The 24,752-nt window shown below is 50.6% G+C and overlaps 1 protein-coding gene across 1 annotated transcript in view; it reads left to right on the top strand.

The window, feature by feature from the left end:
• Nucleotides 1-23,925, top strand: part of CNNM4 (cyclin and CBS domain divalent metal cation transport mediator 4) — a 41,423-nt gene extending 17,498 nt beyond the window's left edge. The window contains exons 2-8 of the mRNA XM_038759154.1: nucleotides 10,129-10,272; nucleotides 10,538-10,675; nucleotides 13,913-14,082; nucleotides 14,559-14,661; nucleotides 16,117-16,179; nucleotides 20,809-20,993; nucleotides 21,260-23,925. Coding sequence (XP_038615082.1) covers nucleotides 10,129-10,272; nucleotides 10,538-10,675; nucleotides 13,913-14,082; nucleotides 14,559-14,661; nucleotides 16,117-16,179; nucleotides 20,809-20,993; nucleotides 21,260-21,469 — 1,013 coding nt within the window. The 3' untranslated portion in view covers nucleotides 21,470-23,925. The remainder of the gene's footprint in view (nucleotides 1-10,128; nucleotides 10,273-10,537; nucleotides 10,676-13,912; nucleotides 14,083-14,558; nucleotides 14,662-16,116; nucleotides 16,180-20,808; nucleotides 20,994-21,259) is intronic.
• The last annotated feature ends 827 nt before the right edge of the window (nucleotides 23,926-24,752 follow it).

Below are 24,752 nucleotides of genomic sequence, written 5' to 3'. Positions count from 1 at the left end.
TCGCTCCTTTCCCGGGTGTCTTAGTGCTTTCATGCCGTCATCACTGCCTGCTAGCTTCTCCCTATCTACCTCCCGCTGGCTGAGGTCAGGGCTATTAATAGGCATGGCGGAGTTAGCGTCTGTAATCCTTTACTTGCACTACTGAAGGAGGAACGGTAAGGTGATCAGGAGAGGTCTAGGGAAATGATTATTATTATTAGCAGTGCTAATAATGGTACTGCTATTACTAATAATAATTATGGTGTTTGTTAAGTGCTTATTATGTGTCAGGCACTGTACCGAGCGCTGGGGCAGGTACAAGATAATCAGGTCCCACGCGGGGCTCACAGTCTAAATAGGAGAGAGGACAGGTATTGAATCCCCATTGTGCAGATGAGGGAACTGAGGCCCAAAGGAGTGAAGTGACTTGCCTGAGGGCACACAGCGGTTAAGGGGTGGAGCCGGGATTAGAACCCAGGCCTCTGACTCCCAAGCTCTTTCCACTAGGCCACACCGCTTCCCCAGAATTCAGCCTCTGTGTGTCAGGCTGCACGGCAAGATTACATGAGCTGTCATGCTCTCTTCCTGGCACCTTCACATACTTAACCGTCGAGGCCGGGTGTGGTCTAATCATCTTGTTCATCTGCCCTAGCACTCGGCACAGTGGTTGGCACGTAGCGCTTGGCACAACAGTAGGAATCACCGGTCCTTGTCCAGACTGTAAGTTCCTTGTGGGCAGAGAACGTGTCTGCCAACTCTGTTGTAGTGTCCTCACTCACGCGCTTAGTACAGTGCTCACAGTACACCCTCAACGGAGAAGCAGTGTGGACTAATGGGAAGAGCACGGGCCTGGGAATCAGAAAGACTTGGGTTCTGACTCCCGCTCCGCCACTTGTCTGTTGCTGCGTGACCTTGGGCAAGTCACCTAACTTCTCTGTGCCTCAGTTGCCTCCTCTGTAAAATGGGGATTAAGACTGTCGGCCCCGGGTGGACTGTGTCCAATCTTGTTTCTATCCAGCGTTTAGTAGAGTGCCTGGCACATAGTAAGCACTGAACAAATACCATAAATAAATACCGTTGATTGGTACTCTTTGTTCAATGTCCCCATCGTACCTGGAATCAAGTAATCTTGAGGAGGGGGCTGGGATTGTTGTCCCGAAGAATCCAGGGGAGTAGGTCTCCAGGAGGGCTGGGATTTCTCAGGATTCCCCCTCTAGACCGTAAACTCGTTGTGGGCAGGGACTGTGTCTCCCAAGAGCTTTGTACAATGCTCTGTACATGGTAAGCACTTAATAAATATAATTGAATGGATGAATGGACCCCGTAATATAGTGGAAGATTAACTGATGGCAGAGTCAGGAATAGAACCCAGGAGGGTTGGATCTCAGCTGAAACACACTGGTCAGTGATGAAAGTTCATTGAGGGCAGGGAATTTCTCTACCAACTCTGTTATATTGTACTCTCCCAAGCACTTAGTACAGTGCTCTGTACATAGTAAGCACTCAATGAATACGATTGATTGATTGAAGACCGGGAGATCCCTTCCTTGAGATGTGCTTACCTTAGTTTCCCTTCCTTGGACTCACGGTCAGTGTCGTCCCAGCGAGAGAAACCCCTCACGGAGGCTGGTGGAGGTCAGTCAGGGAGGTCAGGAGGTGTGATTCACTCATTCACTCAATCGTATTTATTGAGCGCTTACTGTGTGCAGAGCACTGTACTAAGCGCTTGGGAAGTACAAATTGGCAACATTATAGAGACGGTCCCTACCCAACAACGGGCTCACAGATCCAGCTCCCCCAGATTTCCTCTCTGACCTTCGAGGGAATGTAGGGCATTTTCTGGAAAGGAAATTAAGGCGCAAGCTAGGAATGGGGGTAGAGCAGGGGAATAAAGCAGGGCGGGGCTTTCCAAGAGCTTCTTGAGCTGAGAGGAGCCAGGGGAAAGGAGGAAGATAGAGGGAATCGGGGTCCCTCTGCCCTGGGTCTCTCTTAATTCTGCGGCTTGGTGGGTCTCCCAAGCCCAACCAGGAAGGGGGGCGTGCCAGTGTGTTTTCTTGCCTCCTCTCTGTCTATCTGTCTGTCTGTTTCTCCTGGCCCTTCAGAGCCTCTGCCTTCCTTTCAGAGAAGTGGGCGGGTCCCCGTCCTGTGCTGCGGGACAAAGGGCAAAGGGTGGGCAGACCGACCGGCATCCTTGAAAGGTCCGAAGGGGCCTGGCGGTTGTAAACAGTATCTCTGGTTTTCTCCTTTTCTTCCCCTTCCCCACTTGCCGCGACTCCCAGAAGCTGCTTTTTTCCTCATGAAAAATATGGAGCTTGGAAGAAGTACTAGGGAATGGGGTACTGCAAGGAGGAGCCGGGGAAGAAATTCCAGCTTAATTTGAGTGGATCTTACCTGGTTCTGTTTCCCAGTGTTACCAATCAATCATCCAATCAGTGGTCTTCATGGAGCGCTTACTACGTGCAGAGCATTGTTCTAAGCCCTTGGGAGAGTACAATATTGTAGAGTTGGTGGGCACAATCCTTGCCCATAGGTATCTTTTACTAGCTTCTTGCGTGACTCACTCTCACAAAGGGGTGCACTGGACCTCTACGCTTTAGCGATTAATATGGGAGTGTCTTTAAAGTGCTTTGAAATCTTTGGAGGAGAGGTGACTGGGAAGCAGCATGGCCTAGTGGAAAGCGCGTGGGCCTTGGTGTCTGAGGACCCGAGTTCTCATCTCAGTGCACGCCACCACTTGTCTACTGTGTGACCTTGGGTGAGTCACTTAACTTCCCTGTGCCTCAGTTACTTCGTCGGTAAAGTGGGGATTAAAACTGAGCCCCAGGTGGGACACGGAATGTGTCCAACCTGATTAGCTTGTATCTACCCTGGTGTCCGGTACATAGTAAGCGCTTAACAAATAGCATAAAAAAATACACATTTGCAGGATCCTCCCTGTGAGTAAAAGAGTGTGTGTGTGTGTGTGTGTGTGTGTGTGTGTGTCTGCATGGCACACTTGACAAACACAGACCTTTACAATGCAGTGAATCCAAGCCCACAAGTAGCAGGGGGATCTGGGTGTGCATGGGAACTCAGCCAAGCCTGGTGACCCCAAGGAGGAAGCAGAAGGGCTGAGGGCAGCAAACTGATTCGGTTTGTGGAATTAGCTCATTTCTGCTGCATGGGGCATAATTACTGTCATTAAAGCCAAAATGAGGGCTTTGACCTAAGAGGCCCAGCTCAGCCTTAAGCTTGTTTGTTTATTCTGATTTAGGAGAGCCAGTAAGGTGGTTTAGGTGGTGGGAGGGAGGAGTCAGTAGGTAGGAAGAAAATCTGTACAGTGCATTCAGGCCCTGAGACTGTTTTCTCCTGGCAAAAGTATTTCGTCGACTCCTCTCTGAGGGAGCATTGCTGCCCAGCCGCCGTCTTCAGTTGAAGGCATATGACCCGACCCCATCAGGGCAACGGGGCCAGGTAAGGAACTCCTGCTACTGCCACTCTCCGTTTGGACAGCCTCCTCTGGCCTCCAACCATGAGAGCGGATGATGTTCCTCATGCGTCCCAACTTCCTATTCAGTCAGTCAGTGGTATTTATTGAGTGCTTACTGTGTGCAGAGGACAGTACTGAACGCTTGGGAGAGTCCAGTATAACAGAGTCGGTAGACACGTTCGGTTCCCACAGGGAGCTGCAGGGGAGGCAGCCTCTCTGACGACTCCTTAGGCTCAAAAATTAGAGGCCTAAAACTTCGGACAGGCCAGTGCTGTCCCAGGGGAGTTGGAGAGTGCGGCGGGAGGCTTTAAGCCTTCTGACATAAGAGGAATTTCAAAAACTCCCCTTTCTACCTGTTCCAGGAACCTGACACCTCGGGACCATCCTCAACTCCTCACTGACTTTCAACTCTCACGTTTACTCAAATGCCAAATCTTAGCGGTTCTTCCCCCTACTGCGTGCTCTGATCTAAGCTCTTGTCATGGAACAATCGGACTCTTTGCTGATCTTTCCATCTCCAGTCTATATAGCTTTCTTCTGCTCAAATCATCTCCTTGTTGAGCTGCTTGACTCCCCTCTTTCCAGTTTTCCCAAATCTCCAATGCCTACCCATTTCCTCCACCACATCAAGCTAAAACTCCCGACCACTGGCTTCCAGCTCTCCCCATCTCACACGTCAGCCATTTGCCCACTTCTCCCAGCTTTACTCTCTGTGCTCCTTCCAAACTCATCTCGATCAATCAATCAGTGGTATTAATTGAGCCCTTACTATGTGCAGAGCACTCTACTAAGCACTTGGGAGAGTACATCAAAACAGTCAGTAGATTGGTACCCTGCCCACAGTGAACATCTCCTCACTGTCTCGCTCTCAACTCTCCCACCTCTTTGATCTCTCACTGGCCCTGTTCTCCCAGCCCCTTACCCCTGGTCCCCCACACCTCAGCTCACCCCATCTTCAAAGTCCTTCTAAAATCCCACCTCTTCCAAGTAGCCTTCCCCGGTAATTCACCACACCTTAGTTGCATCAACCCGACATCCATCCGTCACACTTTAGTAACTCTGTATTTCAATTGATGGTCTTTATTGAGCGCTTCCTATGTGCAGAGCACTGTACTAAGCACCTGGGAGAGGACAGTACAGCAGAATTAGCAGGCAGATTCCCTGCTCATAACGAGCTTACAATTTGATAGTCGATTATTTAGTCCTTTAGTTTGGACATTTGAACGACTTCCTACTGTGTCCTTGTTTTCCCTCCTCCTTTCACTATTCGTCAGTGCTTTCTGTCAGTCTGTCTCCCCCATTCGACTTTAAACTCCTTGAGGTCAGGGATCATGTATCCTGCTTCTGTTGTACTGTCCTCACCACTCAGTGCAGTGTTTGCTCCTGGGAGGAGCTCAGCCAATAGCACTGATTAAAGGATTGGGAGTTGCCGGCACGGGACTGGCCCAGGGCCCGTTGTAATGCCCTACACAAACTGCCTGAGATTCTGGTGACTTTGTCAAGCCTGGCCTTGACTGGGCTGGGGCTCATTGGACCGCCACTCTCCCATGGTTTGGAGAACCTTCAAGCACATGAAGAGAGATTTGGGAGCTCAGCAGGGTTCCTAAAACAGGCTGGGGTCTGGCGGGGTCTCGTCTGGGGCCTGGGGCTTGTGGCCTGTGTGCTGCCGAACCGTGCAGGGTCCGGAATCCCCTTGCCCCCAGTAAATACTTTTTTTTTCAAAATAGTATTTGTTAAGTGCTTATTCTGTGCTAGGCATGGCACTGAGGGCTGAGCTTGGTACAAGATAGTCAGGTTGGAAGCAGTCCCTGTCCCACAGAGGGCTCACAGTCTTAATCCCCATTTTACTGATGAGATAACTGAGGCCCAGAGAAGTGAAGTGACTTGCCCAGCACACAGCAGACAGGTGGCCGAGCTGGGATAAGAATCCAGGTCCTCTGACTCCCGGGCCCGCTAGGCTACGCCGCTTCTATCTGTGGGTTTTTCCCCTGTGCTCCCGCATGTGAACAGGTTGCACAATTCTGGAGCTGCAGGAGTGTTCCTCATGGCTGGTCTTTGCTCTTCCGTCTCTGGAAGGTGGGGTCCGGGTTCCCCAGGTTGGGGAATCAAGGAATCAAGCCTGGAAATCCAGGCCTGAGAACAAGAGTTCAAGAGAGTCCCAGGTCCCCGAAGCCAGGAGGCTGAGCTGTTTCACACGACTCCGCTTCTCGATCCTGTCACTGTCTCTTCCGCTTGTAACCTTCTCCCTTTATGTGGTGGTCTACCCTCCTCCCTAATTATAGCCCCCACATGGCCTAATTATAGCCTAGCCTAATTCACTAATGGCTTTGAGAACAGAGAGAAATGTGCCCTGGGCCACCTCCCTAGTTGGGGGAGGGCTGGGTGGCTCCAAGTGTTCACAGAGAACAAACATGCATGATGGCGGTGCTGAAAGAGCACATGTATGTGAGAACAGACATTTGTGAAAACAGCTACTGAGTCCTTCTAGAGAAGCGGCGTGGCTAGAACACGGGACTAGGAGTCAGAAGGACCTGAGTTCTAATCCCAGCTCTGCCACTTGTCTGCTGTGTCATATAACTTCTCTGTGCCTCAGTTCCCTCATCTGTAAAAGAGGGAGAGTGTGAGTCCCATGTGGGAGATGGACTGTGTCCAACCTGGTTACCTCCTATCTACCCCAGTGCTTAGTTTGTACGCATAGTATGGCACATAGTAAACACTTAACAAGTACCGTTTTGAAAAAGAAAAGAGGACTGCTGAGGGCGGCTCTCTAGAGCTCCGATGAGCCACTTCCTTCTCGGTCGGTGACGCCAAGGGGAACCAGAGATTGACATCTGGGAACCTGATGCGTAAGGTCTGGGGAGCCTAGGCCCCGCCCCTGCCCTGAGCGCCCCACCACTTTTACCAACCATTTCTCAGCCCTCAAACTAAGGAACTGCACTCACTGAGAGAGCTGATCTGAGCAGGCAGCAGTGGTTTCCCAGGCTCCTTTTGCTTTCAATCTTACCCAATTTTATACAGATTCGTTTAAAAAAAAAAAAAACTAGAGAAACCTGGATCGTGTTTTTCTGTCGCCTCTCTACTTGCTGCCTCTGTGGAGACTGGGCCAGACTCAGCTGGCAGAACAGTTGGTTAACAATTTGTTAACAGTTTATTACAGAGGAAGCAGTGTGGTATAGTGGATAGAGCATGACTCTGCCACTTGTCTGTTGTGTGACCTTGGGCAAGTCACTTCACTTCTCTGTGCCTCGGTTAGCTCATCTGTAAAGCGAGGATTAAGGCTGTTAGTCCCATGTGGGACAGGAACTGTCTAATCTGATTAGCTTGTATCTACCCCAGCATTTAGCACAGTGCTTGGCACATAGTAAGCACTTAACAAATACCATCGTCATCATCACAGTGTTAAATGCTTAACAAATACCATCATTATTATCCCCCCATCTTACCTCCTTCCCTTCCCCACAGCACCTGTATATATGTATATATGTTTGTACATATTTATTATTCTATTTATTTATTTATTTGTTTATTTTACTTTTACATATCTATTCTATTTATTTTATTTTGGTAGTATGTTTGGTTTTGTTCTCTGTCTCCCCCTTTTAGACTGTGAGCCCACTGTTGGGTAGGGACTATCTCTATATGTTGCCAACTTGTACTTCCCAAGCGCTTAGTACAGTGCTCTGCACACAGTAAGCGCTCAATAAATACGATTGATTGATTGATTAATAGGCATGCATCATGCTCTACTTCAGGATCTTTAACTACAGAGGCGAAATCCTCGGCCGCCTGCTCCTCTTACCTTCCGACCCAAACCCTGTCCTCCCCCTGACTTTACCATCACCGTAGGTGGCACCACCATCCTTTCCGTCTCACAAGCCCATTACCTTGGCATTATCCTTGACTTCTCTCTCTCATTCAACCCACATATCCAATCCATCACTAAATCCTGTTTGTTCGACCATCACAGCATCGCTAAAATTCGCCCAGTCCTCTCCATCCAAACTGCTGCCACGTTAATCCAATCACTTATCCTGTCCCGCCTTGACTGTATCAGCCTCCTTGCTGACTTTCCTACCTCCTCTCTCACCCCACTCCAGTCGGTACTTCACTCTGATGCCTGAGTCATTTTTCTACAAGCCCACTGAGGCTTTGTTTCTTCTCTCCTCAAGAACCTCCAGTGGTTGCCCATCCACCTCTGTATCAGACAGAAACTCCTCACCGTTGGCTTTTAAGCACTCAATCACCTTGCCCCTTCTTATCTCACCTTGTTACTCTCCTACTGCAACCCAGTTCACACACTTTGTTCCTCTGATGCTAACCTTCCACTGTAACTTGATCTCATCCATCCCTTTGTTGCCCTCGTCCTGGCTCGGAACCCTCCTCAGATCCGACAGAAAATTTCTCTCCCCTCCTTAAAAGCCTTACTGAAGGCACATCTCCCGCAAGAGGTCCTCCCTGACTAAGCCCCCTTTCCTCTTCTCCCATTCGCTCCTGCATCACCCTGCCTTGCTCCCTTTAATCATCCCCCTCCCAGCCCCACAGCTCTTATGTACCTATCTGTAATTTATTTATTTATATTAGTGTCTGACTCCCCCTCTAGACTGTAAGCTCGTGTCTGTTATGTTGTTATATCGTACTCTCTCAAGTGCTTAGTACAGTGCTCTGCACACACATTGACTGACTACTGACCAACTGACATAGTGTCCAACCTGATTAGCTTATTCATTCATTCATTCAATCGTATTTATTGAGCGCTTACTGTGTGCAGAGCACTGTACTAAGCACTTGGGAAGTACAAGTTGGCAACATATAGAGACGGTCCCTACCCAACAATGTGCTCACAGTCTAGAAGGGGGAGACAGACAACGAAACAGAGCATGTAGACAGGTGTCAAAGTCGTCAGAACAAATGTCTTATGTCCACCCAGCGCTTAGTACGCTGCCTGATACGTATTAAGTGCTTAACAAATATCATAAAAAAAAAGAAGCAGGCAGCTGAGGGTGGGTCTCTTGAGCTCCCATGAGCCACTTCCTTCTGGGTCGGTGATGCCAGGAGGAATCTCAGAGACTGACATCTCTGAACCTGGTGTGTAACGACTGGGAAACCTAGGCCCAGGCCTGTCCCCCTCTCCATCCTGAGTGCCCCCCAGCATTCCCCTCCTCCATCTCTCAGGCCTCAATTTAAGGAGCTGCCCTGAGGGAGCTTACCGGGCAGGACCCTTTCATTTTAACCTCTCATAAGCCATAACGGTGAATTCTTCGAATCTTACCCAGTTCTATCCAGATTCATTAAAAACAACTTTCATTTTAACCTCTCATAAGCCATAATGGTGAATTCTTTGAATCTCACCCAATTCTATCCAGATTCATTAAAAACAACACAACAAAAAGCCCCTGGGAATTAACCACCCCCAAACCTGGATCGCGGTTCTCCGTCACCCATCTGCTAGCTGATTGTGTGGAGACTGGGCCGGCTCAGCCAGCAAAGCAGTCTCTCTTAACAATTTGTTCACAGTTTATCACAGGGAAAGCAGCGTGGCCTAGTGGGTAGAGCCCCGGCCTGGGACTCAGAAAGTCACGGGTTCTAATCCTGCCTCTGCCACTTGTCTGCTGTGTGACCATGGGCTAAGTCACTTCACTTCTGTGCCTCAGTCACCTCATCTTTAAAGTGGGGATTAAGACTTTGAGCCCCAAGTGGGACAGGGACTGTGTCTAACCCGACTGGTTCATTTCTGTCCCAGCGCTCAGAAGAGTGCTTGACACATAGTAAGCACTTAATAAATACCATCATTATTATTAGCAAGCAGGCTTTGGGCTTTACTTCGGGACCTTTAACCGCAGAGGTGAAACCCGTGGCCACCTGCCCCTCTGGCTCTTGGGTCCCAGGGCAGTCACCTTCAATTGGCACTCAAACACGGGGCACCCATCTTCAAACCCAAGTCAGTCGATTAATCCGTCCCTCCTCAGAACTCTAGTGGCTGCCCATCCACCTCCTCATCGAACAGAAAGTCCTCACCATTGGCTCTAAGGTGCTCAATCAGCCCTTTTCCTGCCTCCTTTTAGACTGCGAGCTCCGCAAGGAACGGCAACCATGTTTAGTTCATTCATTCAGTCTTATTTATTGAACGCTTATTGTGTGCAAAGCACTGCACCAAGCATTTGGGAGACTACAGTACAACAGCACCAACAGACAGACACATTTCCTTCCCCCAGTGAGCTCACAGTCTAGAGGGGGAGGCTGACAGTAATATACATAAATAAATAAATTCCTACCTGCGTATCTTCTCCCAGTGCTTAGTACAGTGATCTGCACCGAGTAGTGCTTAATAAATACTATCACTTCCACTCAATTGGAGCAGCCTAGAGGAATTTTCTCTTCTAAAAAGAAGCTAACCCCGGTTTTTTCTTGACAAGTTTTTAAAGTTTGTCTGATTTCACCCCGCATTTAAAAAAAAAATGAGCCCCGCTAGTCACCCCAAGACAAGCTCCCCAAATTCCTAGTGGGTAGGCACTTCCCCTTTCCCCCCGCGATAGCAAGAGTTCTCTGCGGCTCTCCACGTGGCGGAAACACACCCCCCGGAACGGCGGGTTTGGGGGTACGGTCCGGGGAGGGTTGGTGGGTCCCCCGCTCTGAGACTCTGCTCCCCAGGGCCATCCTTGACACTCTGTTTGGCTCGATAGGGAAGTCCCACCTGGCGATCGTGCAGAAGGTGAACAACGAAGGCGAGGGCGACCCTTTCTACGAGGTGCTGGGTCTGGTGACGCTGGAGGATGTCATCGAGGAGATCATCAAATCCGAGATCTTGGATGAGTCGGATATGTACAGTGAGGTTCACCCCCTTCTCTTCAGAGGCTCTCCCAGGAGCGGCTCCTGATCTCTGTCCTCTCCCCCACCCCGCTCCCCGTGGTTTGGAATCTGGAATCCCTAGGTCGGGAGGGTCAAGGCCAAGAGAACGCGTGGGAGGGGTCAGCCTAGGGAACGTTAACCGGAGGCCGGAGGATCGCCACGCACCCGAACCGGCGTCTGGAGGGGGAGCCCGAGGGGACGGGTGGCCGAGGCCAGGCTGAGCCCCCAACTCTCGCCCCGCAGCGGACAATCGCAGCCGCAAGCGGGTCGGCAACCAGAAGAACAAGCGGGACTTCTCGGCCTTCAAGGACCCCGACAATGAGCTGAAAGTGAAGATCTCGCCCCAGCTGCTGCTGGCTGCTCATCGCTTCCTAGCGACAGGTCAGAGCACCGGGGGAGAGCGGTGGTGGCGGGGATGGTGGGGGGGGTGTTCTCATTTGCTAAACCGTGTGACCTAGTGGAAGGAGCACAGGCATGGGAGTCAAAGGACCTGAGTTCTAATCCTAGCCGTGCCCCTTGCCTGCTGTGGGATCTTGGGTGAATCACTTACCTCCTCTGGGCCTCGGTTTCCTCATCTCCAAAATGGGGATTGAATGCCGGTTCTCCCTCCCCGTTAAACTGGAAGCCTCGTATGAGACAGACACTCTGTCAACAGAGCTGCTTGCCTCCAGTCAATCAATCAGTCACAGCCGTTCGGTCAAGCCCAGTCAATCAATCAGTCATTTTTATTGAGCGTTCACTGTACTAAGCACTTGGGAGAGTATAGTACAACAGAGTTGATAGACTGTAGAGCATACATTCTGGAGTCTATAGTCTGTTTTATGACTAGTGCTCAGTACAGAACTTGGCATGTAACAAGCGCTGAACAATTCCACAGTTAGAGTTCTAACTATTATGGAATTGGGGGTTGTGCAGGTAGAAAATATCAGTGGCTCTGGGAAGGTTTTGGTCAGATCCATGGATAGAAATGATAGTTATGGTAATGAGTAGTTATGGTATTTATTAAGCATACCCTGGGGACAAAGGGCAGAGGTAGATTTCAGATTAAGACTATGAAGATTAGGGAGATACAAGATTAAGGAAAGTCCTTAATTTGTTACTAGAGGGAACGTGAGGAGTAGCGTGGCCTAAACAGAAAGAGCATGAGCCTGAGGATCAGAGAACCTGGGTCCTAATTCCGACCCTGCCAGTTGCCTTGATGAGTAACCTTGGGCAAGTCACTTTACTTCTCTGAACTTTAGTTTTCTCTTCTGTAAAATGGGGATTCATTGCCTGTTCTCCCTCCTACTTAGAATGTGAGCCCCACGTGGGACAGGGACTGTGTCCCACCTGATCAACTTGTGTCTTCCCCAGCACTTAGAACGGCACTTTATTTATTTTATTTCATTTTATTTTATTGTGGTATTTCTTATGCGCCTAGTATGTGCCAAATTTTGCTCTAAGTGCTTGAAACACAGTAAGCACTTAACAAATGCAAAAATAATAGTAGACGAGACTGTAAGTTCGTCCTCTAGACTGTAAGCCCCACGTAGGCAGGGAACTAGTCTAAGCCATCAATCAATCGTATTTATTGAGCACTTCGTGTGTGCAGAGCACTGTACTAAGCACTTGGGAGAGTACAGTACAACAGAATTAGTAGACGTGTTCCTTGCCCACAATGAGTATACAGTCTTCCAGCTGTTACATTGAGAAGCAGAGTGGCCTATCCATTGGAACAGGCAACGAATCCATTCCATTCCAGTGGGGATTCATTGCCTGTTCCAATGGATTCCATTACCTCATCTATAATATGGGGAATAAGACTGTGAGCCCCCTGTGAGCCAGGAACCGTGTCCAACCCGATTAGCTTGTATCGACCCCGGCGTTTAGTATAGTGCCTGTCACAATGTAAAGCGCTTAACAAATAAAAAAATCTCCCAAAAAACCAAGAATTCCTAGGGTTTCTTTCCCCCCAACATCTTCTCAAATAGACATGCCTTACAGAATGCCCATTCTTGTACACTTTCTTACACTCACAAATATCTGCATCCTCTGACTTTGGCTCCTTCCATCACCAAGGTTCTCCCCAACTTTCCACCATCCTTTGTTCCATGTGGCATTGAATAATGGCCCATAGGGTGAGGGACTTCTTCCTTTCCTAGGACTGGCATGGCTGTGTCCCCACCCCTAAGCTCTGCTATTCATTCATTCATTCATTCATTCATTCAATTGTATGTATTGAGTGCTTACTGTGTGCAGAGCACTGTACTAAGCGCTTGGGAAGTACAAATCGGCAACTAATTTACAGTGTGAATGAAAAAGGTCTACCTCTTGAGCCCTTAGAGACCCTTCATTCCTACTGGAAAGATCTTGGGATTGGGAGGAAGGATACCTGGGGTCTAATCTCAGCTCTGCCACTCATTTACCCTCTTTGCCTAAATTAATTGTTAAGCACTGGGGTAGGTACAAGATGACTGGTTCAGACATAGTCCCTGTCCCAGTGGGAGGTAGAATAGGTATGGAATTCCCATTTCATAGATGTGGAAACTGAAGCACAGAGAAGTTAAATTACTTGCCTAAGGTCACGCAGTTGGTGAGTGGCAGAACCTGCATGAGAAACCCGATTCCTCTGACTCGCAGGCCCCTGCTCTTACCATTAGACTGCACAGCTTCTCTGTTTTCCCTCCTGTAAAATGGGGATAAGATGCCTGCTGACTCTACCTCGTAGAGTGAGAGGCAGGGGCTGTGTGCAGTCAGGTCAGCTTGTGTCTACCCTGCTGCTTAGTTGTAGTAAGTACTTAATACATTTCAGAGTTGTTATAATTATTATTCTCCAGTTTCAGGAGGGAATGGAAAATCTAATCTGTGGAAAAAGGTTAAAGGAATTTGAGATGTTTAGGCTAAGAGATGCCTGATGAGATACAATACTTGTCTTCAAGTAAATGAAGGGTTTTTGTAGAGAGGATGCTGGAGTGTAAATAGGAGGATGGGAAGTGAGCATAAATAATGGTAGGAAAGGTTTTGGAAAAACCCAGCTCTCAGAGTTTACAGACAGGGAGATTTTCTAGGACAGATGAGACTCCAGTCTGGATAATTCAGATATTCCTTTGCTCGGATGCCGGGGCTGGACCAGATCTCTCAAGGTCTCTTTCAATGCTCAGATTCTGCTTCTTCCAAGATGGTTCTCAAAGCACCTTGACCTGAGTGGTTTGGAGCCAATATTTTTTTTTAATGGTATTTGTTAAGTGCTTACTATGTGCCAGGCACTACACTAAGCACACGGGTAGATACAAGTTTATCAGGTTGGACACAGTCCATGTCTCACAAAGGGGTTCACAGTCTTAGCTTTACAGATGTGGTAACTGAGGCACAGAGAAGTTAAGCGTCTTGCCCGGGGGGACAAGTGGCAGAGTTGAGTTTAGATCCCCGTCCCTTTGGACTTCCAGTCCCGTGCTCTATCCACTAGGCCCCGTTGCTTCTCATCATCACTGCCATCAGCTGTGAGGAGAGGAACTGGCCTCATGGCCAGAGCAGCTTGGGAGTGGGGTCTTGTGCTGGCAGAGCCGGGGAAACGCTGCTCCGATCCCCTGCCCTCCACCCTGGCCTCTGGAACCCGTCTCTCCATTTTCTCTCCCTCAGAGGTGCCTCTGTTCAGCCCCTCCCTGATATCCGAGAAGATCCTGCTCCGTCTGCTCAAGTACCCAGACGTCATCCAGGAGCTCAAGTTTGACGAGGGCAACAAGCAATGTGCCCGCCACTTCCTTTACGTCCGCAACAAGCCGGCTGACTACTTCATCCTCATTTTACAGGTGAGTTTCACCCTGTTCACCCTCCAGCCCTTCCCCTTCCCTAGCTCGGCCCTCCCACCCCGTAACCTGAGGCTTCTCTTTCCCCTCCCCTGGATTGACCTCACCCTTACCCCCATCCTGATCTCCTTCTGCCCTTCTCCCCACGCCTCCCTTCTCCGGCTCCCTTTCCCGACCAGTCCCGGCCGCCACTAGTGGGCTGGGTGTGGATAGGCCTCGGAAGGCTCCCGCTGTTCTCAGCTGCTGCTTCTCCCCGACCTGGCCTCTTCTGCCGGCGGAAAGCCTGGGAATGACCTCCTCACTTAGTCCCACCACCAGCCAGTTGCCCCTTGTTCATGTTAACAGGCCCAATTTCTCAGCCCTCCCCATTCCGTCTCGACATCAACTAGACCAAGAGCCCCCCATCCCCTGGCCGGGCTTCTCCCTGCTTCTCATTTTCCTGGGCTGACTCTCTTCCTGACTTGTCCCTGCCCTTTCAGGGGAAGGTGGAGGTAGAAGCTGGGAAGGAGAACATGAAGTTTGAGACGGGTGCCTTCTCCTATTACGGGACCATGGCCCTCACCACCCCCACCCCTGGCTCAGGTAAGACAAGTCCGGAGCGGGTCCTCGACCTGGCCTGAAAGGGCCCGCTCAAGGGCCCGCGGGTTTTGTCAGTTGGGTCGGCCTTAGGGGTCAGGGGGACTCGGGAGGGGAGGAAGCTGGGGTCAGTCAGCAAATCTAGACACTGGGAAGAGTTTAGGGAGAGCGGAGAGAAGTGATTCTGGATGGGGAGGGGGGGCTGAATTGGGAAACAAGTTCACAAGGTATAAGGTCAGCAGTCCCCAGGTCGACTCCAGTTTCCTCGTGAACTCAGGGACAAACAACGGTCAAGGAACGGCAATACAACTTAACGGCCCCTGCTCACCTACCATTCAGGCCCTGTGCTGCGAGCCCCGTGTGGGACGGGGATTGTGTCTGAACTGATTATCTTATTTCCACCCCAGTGCTTAGAACAGTCCTCGGCACGTAGTAAGGGCTTAACAAGTATCGGAATAATAACTGTGATAGTTAAAACCCTTGTACACCGAGGTCACGTGCTGTGGTTGGAAATATAAAGCCTGGCAGCCCAAACGGACTGTACATGTGTGTGTCAAAGGACATGATGACCCCGTCTCTCTCAATTCCCTGGCCCTCCAAGAGCCAGGCTGTTGGGCCTGGCAAACTCCCCGAAAAACTGATACTGAGCTGGAATCTTGGCTTGTGTCCAGAGAGAGGTTCTATTCTGGCAACCAGAGAACCTACAAAGAGTACCTACGTGTGTGCTTTGGTGCCCCGGTACCCTCTTCTAGCTGATAGGATGAACTGCCAGAACTGCCCGGCTGTGGCCTCCTTTGCCAGGAGGAGTGGAGGGCCTCAGCCCTGAGTTTCTGACTGAATCTTGGGTGCTAATCGGAGATCACCCTGGAGCCTCCCTTCCCCGACACCTGTAGTCCGACAGATCGTAAGTTCCTTGAGGATGGGGCCGTGTCTCCTTTTAATCTGTGTGCCCAAGCCACTTGTACCATGTTTTGTGTTCATTCATTCAGTCGTATTTATTGAACGCTTACTGTGTGCAAAGCACTGTACTAAGTGCTGGGAGAGTACAATACAACCACAAATGGACACATTCCCTGCCCCCGAAGAGCTACCAAGTAGGGGCTCAGTTACATGAGCAAGATGACGGCGATGATGATAGCCGGGGTGGCCCAGGGAGTAATTTCAAAGACCTGTCCATTCTTGCCTCATTTCCCCCACCTGACCCTCAAGACGGGGAGGGTCTGGCTGAAGACGTTTTGAATCAGGCTGCCTTCAGCTTAGGACACACGGTGATCCGCTTTCCTGCCTTTCCCTTGAGCCCTCTCTCCGTTTCCGAGCGACTCCTGTTCGTGCAGCTCTTTCTCCCTGCCCCGCCGTGGGCCGGTTGCACTGAAATCTACACCCTCCTACTCCCATTCTCCTGGCCCTTTCCCAGGACCTGTAGATTCTGCCCTTCACTGACCCTGCTCCTCTCTCTGCCAGTGGCTCCTGTTCAGCTGGGATGCCCGGCTGCCAAGCGAGATTCCCTGCTTTTTCGGCTCTCAGGTAACGCCACGGTGCATGGCTGGACAAGCTCTCGCCACCCGCATTCACGGATCTTAACCTCAGCTTCCAGTAGTCACATTAACTTCTTCCTCACAAGGGGCTGAGGACGAGGACTCCAGCTAAGCTCCTCGAGAATCCCTGTGTGGCCTCCTCCCTTTTCAGCCTGTTGTAAAAATCAATCAAAGTTATGAACTGAGCGTTTATTGTGTGCAGAGCACTATACTAAGTGCTTGGGAGAGTACAGTACAGTAGAATCAGTGGGCACGTTCCCCATGAAGACGAAACTAGTTACACTCCGCTTCTGTGATCGGATGTGGTGCCCCCCTGTCCGTTTGGCCTCGCCCCGCGTACCCTCGCCCTGAGCCTGGAGACGCTCTCCCCACAATCCCTCCGACTGCTGTGCCCTAATGTATATTCTCACTTTTAAAGTAATTAATCCCAGCTCCTTCCATCTTCCCTCCGACGCTGTTTTTCCATCTTTTTAATATTTTGGGGTTACTCTTCTCCAATTTCCCCATGTTCCTTTGGATACGAGAACCCTTAAATTTGATCCGGATAAGAAGCAATGTGGCCTAGTGGAAAGACCACGGGCCTAGGAGTCAGAGGACCTGGATTCTAATCCTGGCTCTGCCACTTATGTGCTGTGTGTCCTTGAGCAAGTATCTTAACTTTTCTGTGCCTCAGTCTCCTTAACTGTAAATTGGGGATGTTCTCCCTGTTCTCCCTCATACTTAGACTGGGAGCCCTGTGTGGGACAGGGACTGTGTCCATCCTGATGGATTTCTGTCTACCCCAGCACTTAGAACAGTGCTTGACATATAATAAGCTCCTAACCAATATTATGTTTTAAAAAAACCCTGAGCCACGCCTTCCCAGTTCTTTTTTAAAATATGAGTTGCTCCTATTACGGTCTACTGGGGACCAGGTGGCTTTGTTATGGATCACAGTAGTACAGGCTGTTCTCTACTTGGTTCCAGTTTCTGATTCTCTGCTGAACCCCCAAGTAGGTATTTAACCCCCATCCTGAATCCATGTTTTCTCCCTCCTATACTCTGTCAAACTTGCACCTGTTAGAGTGAACCTTCTTGCTGTTTTCTCTACTTTGACTAAGTCGCTTCAGATTTTCTCCTTTTCTTCTGAAATGGTAAAACTCCCAAGAAGTTAGCCGTCTCTAGTCCATCACTGCGCCTGAAACTAAGTACTCTGGGCAGTATTCAGTGGATGAATTTGTGGAGGACAATCCCAAAATGAATGCCCCGGGCCATTTCAAGCCCTCATGTTTAAGGGTGCAACCCCATCCAGCTCTCTTTTTCCTCAGTGAAAAAGAAGGCAAGCAATCCATTTTGTGCTGATATTTTGGCCCCGGCCTGAAAACCATCCCGGATTTGTGGACATTTAGTTGGGTTCCCCTGCCTGGAGCGGATTTCTGTCTGACTCCCAGCTGCTGCCCGGGAGTGGTGGTGGGTTGTGGGGGAGCTCACCACTACTGCTGTCACCCAACTCACAGCCAGCCGGCCTGGGCTCAGTGTCCAGAGCATTGGCCCGGGAGTTGGAAAGACCTGGGTTCTAATCCCGACTCTGCCACTTGTTGGCTGCGTGACCTTGGGCAAATCACTTTACTTCTCTGTGCCTCAGTTCCCTCATCTGTAAGATGGGAATTAAGACAGTGAGCCCCGTGTGGGACAGAGACCGTTTCCAACCGGATTATCTTGTATCTACCCCGGCACTCAGTACAGGGCCCGGCACATAGTAAGTGCTGAACCAAATACCACAATTATTGTGACACTGTACAGGGGAGCAGTAGGGAAACAGAGGTAGGGTCAGGACAGCTCAAGATGCTCTCAGACGATCCCGAAGCCTTGGCGGCAGGACCAGTGGTCTAAGATCACTCTGGGGCTCTCCCCCACAAGGATTGGCTTGCGGCTGAGAGTTCGTTTGCTCCCGGGACAACTCGGAGGAATTTTCCGCTGGAAAAACAGGCTCTGCCTTGGGCCAGTCTGGTCACTTGGTCTCTCCGGGTTCACCAAGGGCTGTTGATCAATACTTCTGAGGAAAGGTCTCTGCCAGTCGTGCTGGCAGTTGCATGTGGTCCAGATTGCTCTCCTGGATTATTCATGAAAATGTCTTGGGGAGAAAACTTGAACAATACTAACACCAGGTTATAGCTTCTCTTTGCACATGCTTTCCACTTAATATACTCCATATAGTTTTTTCAGCATTTGAAAATTGATTTCTAGCCCTTTTCCATCCTTTGCCCCCCTTTTGAAGTTGTGCTATGGGTCTAGTTGTTTTGCTGTCTTGCCTGTATGCTTATTACCCCTTTTCCAATATAGAGCCTTAGTGTAGGGAAATCCGGTCAGGACCAAGGGCAGATTTATCCCCGGGGCCCAAGGAGACCCTACCTTATAATAATGATGGTATTTGTTAAGCGCTTACTATGTGTCAAGCACTGTTCTAAGCGCTGGGGTAGATAAGGTAATCAGGTTGTCCCACGTGGGGCTCACAGTCTTCATCCCCATTTGTCAGATGAGGGAACTGAGGCCCAGAGAAGTGAAGTGACTTGCCCAAGGTCACACAGCTGACAAGTGGCAGAGGCGGGATTAGAACCCATGACCTCTGACTCCCAAGCCTGGACTCTTTCCACCAAGCCACACTGCTTCCCTAAATGGTTTGGATACAGTCCCTGTCCCACTTAGGGCTCACACTTTTAATCCCCATTTTACAGGTGAGGTCACTGAGGCTCAGAGAAGTGAATTGACTTGCCCAAGGTCACACAGCAGCATGGAGTGGAAAGAGCCCGGGCTTTGGAGTCAGAGGTTGTGGGTTCAAATCCCGGCTCCACAAAATGTGAGCTGTGTGACCTTGGGCAAGTCACTTAACTTCTCTGGGCCTCAGTTACCTCATCTGTAAAATGGGGATTAAGACTGTGAGCCCCCCTGTGGGACAACCTGATCACCTTGTAACCTCCCCAGCGCTTGGAACAGTGCTTTGCACATAGTAAGCACTTAATAAATGCCATTATTATTAAGCGGCAGAGCCGGGATTAGAACCCACATCCTCTGACTTTGAAGCCCGGGCTCTTCCACTTCTTCTTAGGCTGCTTCTTAGGCCCTGGAATCTATATTCATCAACGGTTTAATATTCGGGAACTTCCACAAGATGCTAAACACTGTTGTGAGCACCCGACTGAACCCAGCTCTGATTCTAAGGAGACTTGACGGGCCATTCTATTTTTGCTGTTATTCATTTGGTATAAATTGCTCAGGACAGCAGCATGGACTAGCGGATAGAGCACAGACTTGGGCATTGGACCTCAGTTTCCTCAGTTGTAAAATAGGGAATAGGATTGTGAGCCCCGGGTGGGACATGGGCTGTGGTCAACCTGATTAGCTCGTATCCCCCCCAGCTCTTAGTACCCTACCTGGCACGTAGTAAGTACTTAACAAATACCATAAAAAACCCCCCCAAAATCAGGGGTTATTCATACATTCATTCGTATTTATTGAGCGCTTAATGTGTGCAGAACACTGTACTAAGCGCTTGGAAAGTAAAATTCAGCAACAGATAGAGCCAATCCCTACCCAACAACGGCCTCACAGTCTTAGCTTAAGCCTGATGCTAGGGGTAATAATAATAATAATGATGGCAGTTATTAAGTGCTTACTATGTGCAAAGCAGTGTTCTGAGCTCTGGGGAGGTTACAAGGTGATGAGGTTGTCCCACGGGGGGCTCACAGTCTTAATCCCCATTTTACAGATGAGGGAACTGAGGCACAGAGAAGTGAAGTGGCTTGCCCAAAGTCACACAGCTGACAAGTGGCGGAGCTGGGATTTGAACCCATGACCTCTGACTCCAAAGCCCGGGCTCTTTCCACTGAGCTTAGGGGTAGGTGGCAGTACCTTGGATTTATTCAACTGGGATCTTTGACCTGGGAGAATCAGGGCCTGGGCTGTAAATTTCTGATGGATCCCAAGGGACCATGGAGTATTCTCCTTTGGAGCAGTGGATAGAGCACGGGCCTGGGATTCAGAAGGACCTAGGCTCCGATCCCAGCTCCGCCACTTGTCTACTGGGTGACCTTGGGCGAGTCGCTTAACTTCTCTGGGCCTCAGCTACCTCATCTGCAAAATGGGGACTAAGGCTGTGAGCCCCATGTGGGACAGGGACTGTGTCCAGCCCAATTTGCTTGTATCCACCCCAGAGTTTAATACAGTGCATGGCGCAATGTAAGCACTTAACAAATACCATAATTATTATTATTATTGTGCGTTCAGATGAGTGGACTCTTTTAGGGTGCTTTAGGGCCACATAACAAAAATTATCCAAGGACTTCTCATAAGTAGGACAAACTGGTTAATACAGCTCCTGGATGTACAGTACAGTGCCTGGCACCCAGGAAGGGCTTAACAAGTACCCCATTTATTGTTGTTATCATTATTATCGTTATTATTGTGGCTGGATCCTTCCAGCTCCATTGGATAGTTCCGGCGTGCTTATTTTGACACGTACGTATGTGTGTTGGGTGTTTCTGGCTCTACGGCCTGTAGCTCCCCCTGAACCAGTAGGCGATTTGGGCAGAGGGGAGGAGGGGACTTCCTGACCTGACGGACACCCTTGGCTCTCTTTCAGAACTGCGTTCCCCATCCCATCCGGCTGGCCTCAACCGCTCAGCCTCCCTCAGTTACCGTGAGCGGTCCGAATCCGTGGCGATCACCAACCTGACCGGCAGCACCAACCAGCTCAGCAGCGTCTTCCTGGGCCAGTACGTTTCCGACTTCAGCGTCCGGGCCCTCATGGACCTGCAGTACATCAAGGTGAGTTCCCCACTGACGCCAGTCTCCGGGACCCCCAAATGGGAGCGCACGAGTTGCTCTCTTCAGACGCAGCGCTATTGATCCTCTGCCCCCTCGTCTCCCCCTTCCCCCCTCCAAAATTTTCATCTTTCGGCTAAAGTGCCCCAAGGCCCTGAGGCCTCTCAGCTGACTGTGAAGGGAACCCAGCCTTGGACGTACAAGAGGAATCCAGAACGTGCCCTCAGACATCTCTCCCTCCTCTCTCTCTCTCTTTCTGCCGTCCCCAGGTCACCCGGCAGCAGTACCAGAATGGGGTAATGGCCTCACGGTTGGACAGCTCCCCCCAGTCGCCCACGGACGGAGGCCCGGTCCGGACGGAAAACTGCCCCCCGGGTAAGCCCGAGCTGCCCCAGTTGGACGAGACGACGAGCCTCCTCAACGAACACAACTCCCTGCTGCACAAGGCCAAACACAACCCCCACGAGAATACCATCTGACGGCGGGGCCTGAGGCCCCCACCCAGTCCCCCGGGGGGCCTCCCCAGCGGGCCCAAACCCACAGCGGGGGCAGAGGGCACCAGGGTGCGTAACGCACTCCCGGCTACCCTCCGTGCTCCTCCCGACCCCCTCCCCGGCCGCTAACCCCCAGAGCCGGTGGTGGTTCACCCCTCTCAGGGGAACGTAGGCCCAGCCCACGAGCCCGGCCAGGACAGGCGCACTGGCTGCTGCAAACCTGGGGTCCCCAGGGTCCCAAGGAGTGGGCGTCAAAGGGACAGGGCGAGGAGGGCATTGAGAGGCAGGGGTTATTTTTTACTGAAAGAATTTCTAAAGAAAGTTCATTGCTGCTGTTTCTAAACTTTCTGGGGGAGGGGAGGGCTAGGAACTTTTTATTTAAAATCCTTTTTTTAAGAAAAACAAACACAAAAAAAGAGGGAAGAGTTTCGGGGGTCCCTATGTGCCCCTTCCCCCACCCTGCCTCCCATCCCAGGTTTCCTCTAGGGGAGCGATAGCCATAGCCTCAGCCCTGCCCAGGCTCCAGACTGTTTCTGCGACTCAGGGAGCCCCCACGCCTCGGGGATCACTTCCGGGGGCCCGCTGGAGGCTGGCACGGGACCGGGGAAGAGCGAAAGGGGGCGAGGGTCCCGGCGCTTCTGAGGACTAGGGCGAGGGCGGTAGCCGAGCGTGCCGGCTCCGGTTGAGGAGAGGAGAGCTCGGCAGCCTCTGGAAAGTGCCGATCGGAAACGCAGCCAGCCAGATGGGAAAGGGCAGGGTTGTGCCGGGAAACGGCATCCAAACCAGAATCCTCCAGAATCCAGCTGGCAGTTTGTGTCGTGTCCTGTGGCTGAGGTGGCTCGTGGCCCGGGCTGTGTTCCCCCTTGCCCACCCGCCCTTCAACCCCAGGGCCCCTCACTCCCAGGGCTCGTACCAAAGAGAGGGTGGATCCACCCCAACCGGAGGTCCCCCGCCTGGGCCGCGTCCCTCCCGGCCCCAGAGCCAGGCGACCTGGAGGGCTGCGGCCTGCGAGCCAGGAGGCTTCAGCCCCGTTTACAGATTCCCGTTCCCAAGGCTAGTTATCCCACCAGGGTCCGGACCTCTCCCTTCCTCACCTTGGGATGTGGGGGAGGTGGGGAATGAATGGGAAGCATCCCTGGGCCCTTTACTATGCAGCCCGACGGATTCCCCCTCGCCTTGGCCTCACCCAGTCCACTTAATGCCTACACACACAGACAGACACAGACACACACACTCCTCCCCCTCCCCAACCCCCCACCCACCACTCGTCGTCCGGTACTCTCCTGTCTGTGAGACGCTTTCCCAACCCGTGCCCCGCGGCGTCACTAACGGTACTGTACCCCCGATCCTGCGGGGGACGCTCCTGGCACGGCTTTCTGGACCTCTTTCCCTGAGATGTGGCTAGAACCAGACCCAGAACCACTGTTAGCGACCATTTGGGACCAGGCCGTTCTACTGACCCCCAGGTACAGAATGGGCGTGGCGGCAAGGCCTGAAAATTGGGGTGGGAGGAAGAAAGCTAGGATCATCTGCTCCCTTCTCCAACCACCCGTCGCTCCGAGCATCAAACCTGCCGGGGGGCCGGGAGAATTGAAGCTCTTGGGACCAGGGAGCCTATCTGGGGCTCCTATTGACCCTCGTCCCCCACTGCCTGCTCATATCTACAGAGGGGGCCACCCCCAAAGGATGCTCTCACTAGCCAGTTACATGGGGAGAGAGAACTCTTCAGGCCCTGGGCCCGTGGCAAACACGTGGGAAATGGGAATCTTTCTCCCCAGTGGCAATTCCACCTTCACTTGCTCCGGGGGCTAACCTACCCCAAGGAGCTAACTACATCCTCTCCCTGCTATCTTCCAGGGGTCAGGGGGTCATGTCTCATGGGGAGGGAAAGCCACAGAACAAATGGTTGTGTGTGGTGTCTCACACATACATACAAATCCCCACCTACCTCCTTTCGACGATCAACACACCTGCTTGTGCGCCTCCCCCCGCCCGTGCATTCCCTTAGCTATGGGGCAGACACCATTCTCAGTCAGGTCTGGTCCACTACCTTCTCTCCCAATCAGTTTCCCATCCCTCTCCCTGCCCATCTCCACCCTCCCATGTTTCTTGGTCTAAACCAATACTGGAATTATACCATCCTTCCTCTTCCCATTTCTGGGCTTTTCTCCTTAGGAATAGAGTTCTGGAAAAAGCCTCCATAAACAGCATCCAAATATAGTAGACAGGTCACACCCACCGTAGCACATAACTACTATTTATTTTGCATTAAGATTTTAATTTGTATATTTTTGTGATTTTTTTTTTTCTTTCTGGCATCGTTTTACGTTTGACTCCCCGGGAGTTTGGCCGTTTCGTTTCGAGTCTCTGTCTTTTGTCACAAAGCGGTGATAATATTTGCTAAACAAAATATGGAATTTATTTTTTGATTGGTAATAAAAATGGAGTATATCTATATATATGTATATATATATATATAAATATATCTAGATCTATACATACATCTTGTTGGGTGAATCTTAATCTGGAACCCTGTGGGTATGCAGGAGTCAACTGTCAGTCCCTGGCTGGAAAAGAGTTGGGGGAAGGGGAGGGTGTGGATTTCTAGGGCTTTTTGGATTCTAGCCCTTTTTCTGGAGAGTGGGCTGGGATTCAGGGTCTTATGAGAAATGAAGCATCTCAATGTGAAAATCAGAATCAGTGGAAAAAATAACAAGGTTGTTGGCACAGCTGATTTCCTCCCCGGGCACCTGGTTTATGATCTTCACTTCAGAGAAACAGAAAAACAGCTGGGAGCCAGGAGTTGAAGAGTGATTTTTCAACCCTCAATCCATTATTACTACTACAGTAGAAGTGATAAGAAGTAATGGTAATAAATTATATTTATTGAGTGTTTAGTGTGTGCTGAACGCTGTGCTAAGTGCTTGGGAAAGTACAATGCAACAGAGTTGGTAGACATGTTCCCTGACTCCAAAGCTACTACTACTTTAGGAATAGTAGAAGTAATATATACTGTAATGAAAATAATAATAATGATGGTATTTGTTAAGCGCTTACTGTGTGGAAAGCACTGTTCTAAGCACTGGGGGGATACAAGGTGATCAGGTTGTCCCACGTGGGGCTCACAGTCTTAATCCCTATTTTACAGATGAGGGAACTGAGGCACAGAGAAGTTAAGTGACTTGCCCAAAGCCACACAGCTGACGATTGGCGGAGCCGGGATTTGAACCCATGACTCCAAAGCTGGGGCTCTTTCCGCTGAGCCACG

Source organism: Tachyglossus aculeatus, chromosome 17 (genome assembly GCF_015852505.1).
Source record: "Tachyglossus aculeatus isolate mTacAcu1 chromosome 17, mTacAcu1.pri, whole genome shotgun sequence".
In the NCBI taxonomy this organism is placed as follows: Eukaryota; Metazoa; Chordata; class Mammalia; order Monotremata; family Tachyglossidae; genus Tachyglossus; species Tachyglossus aculeatus.
Note: the sequence above shows the minus strand (reverse complement) of the source record. Positions and strands in the feature narration are given on the sequence as shown.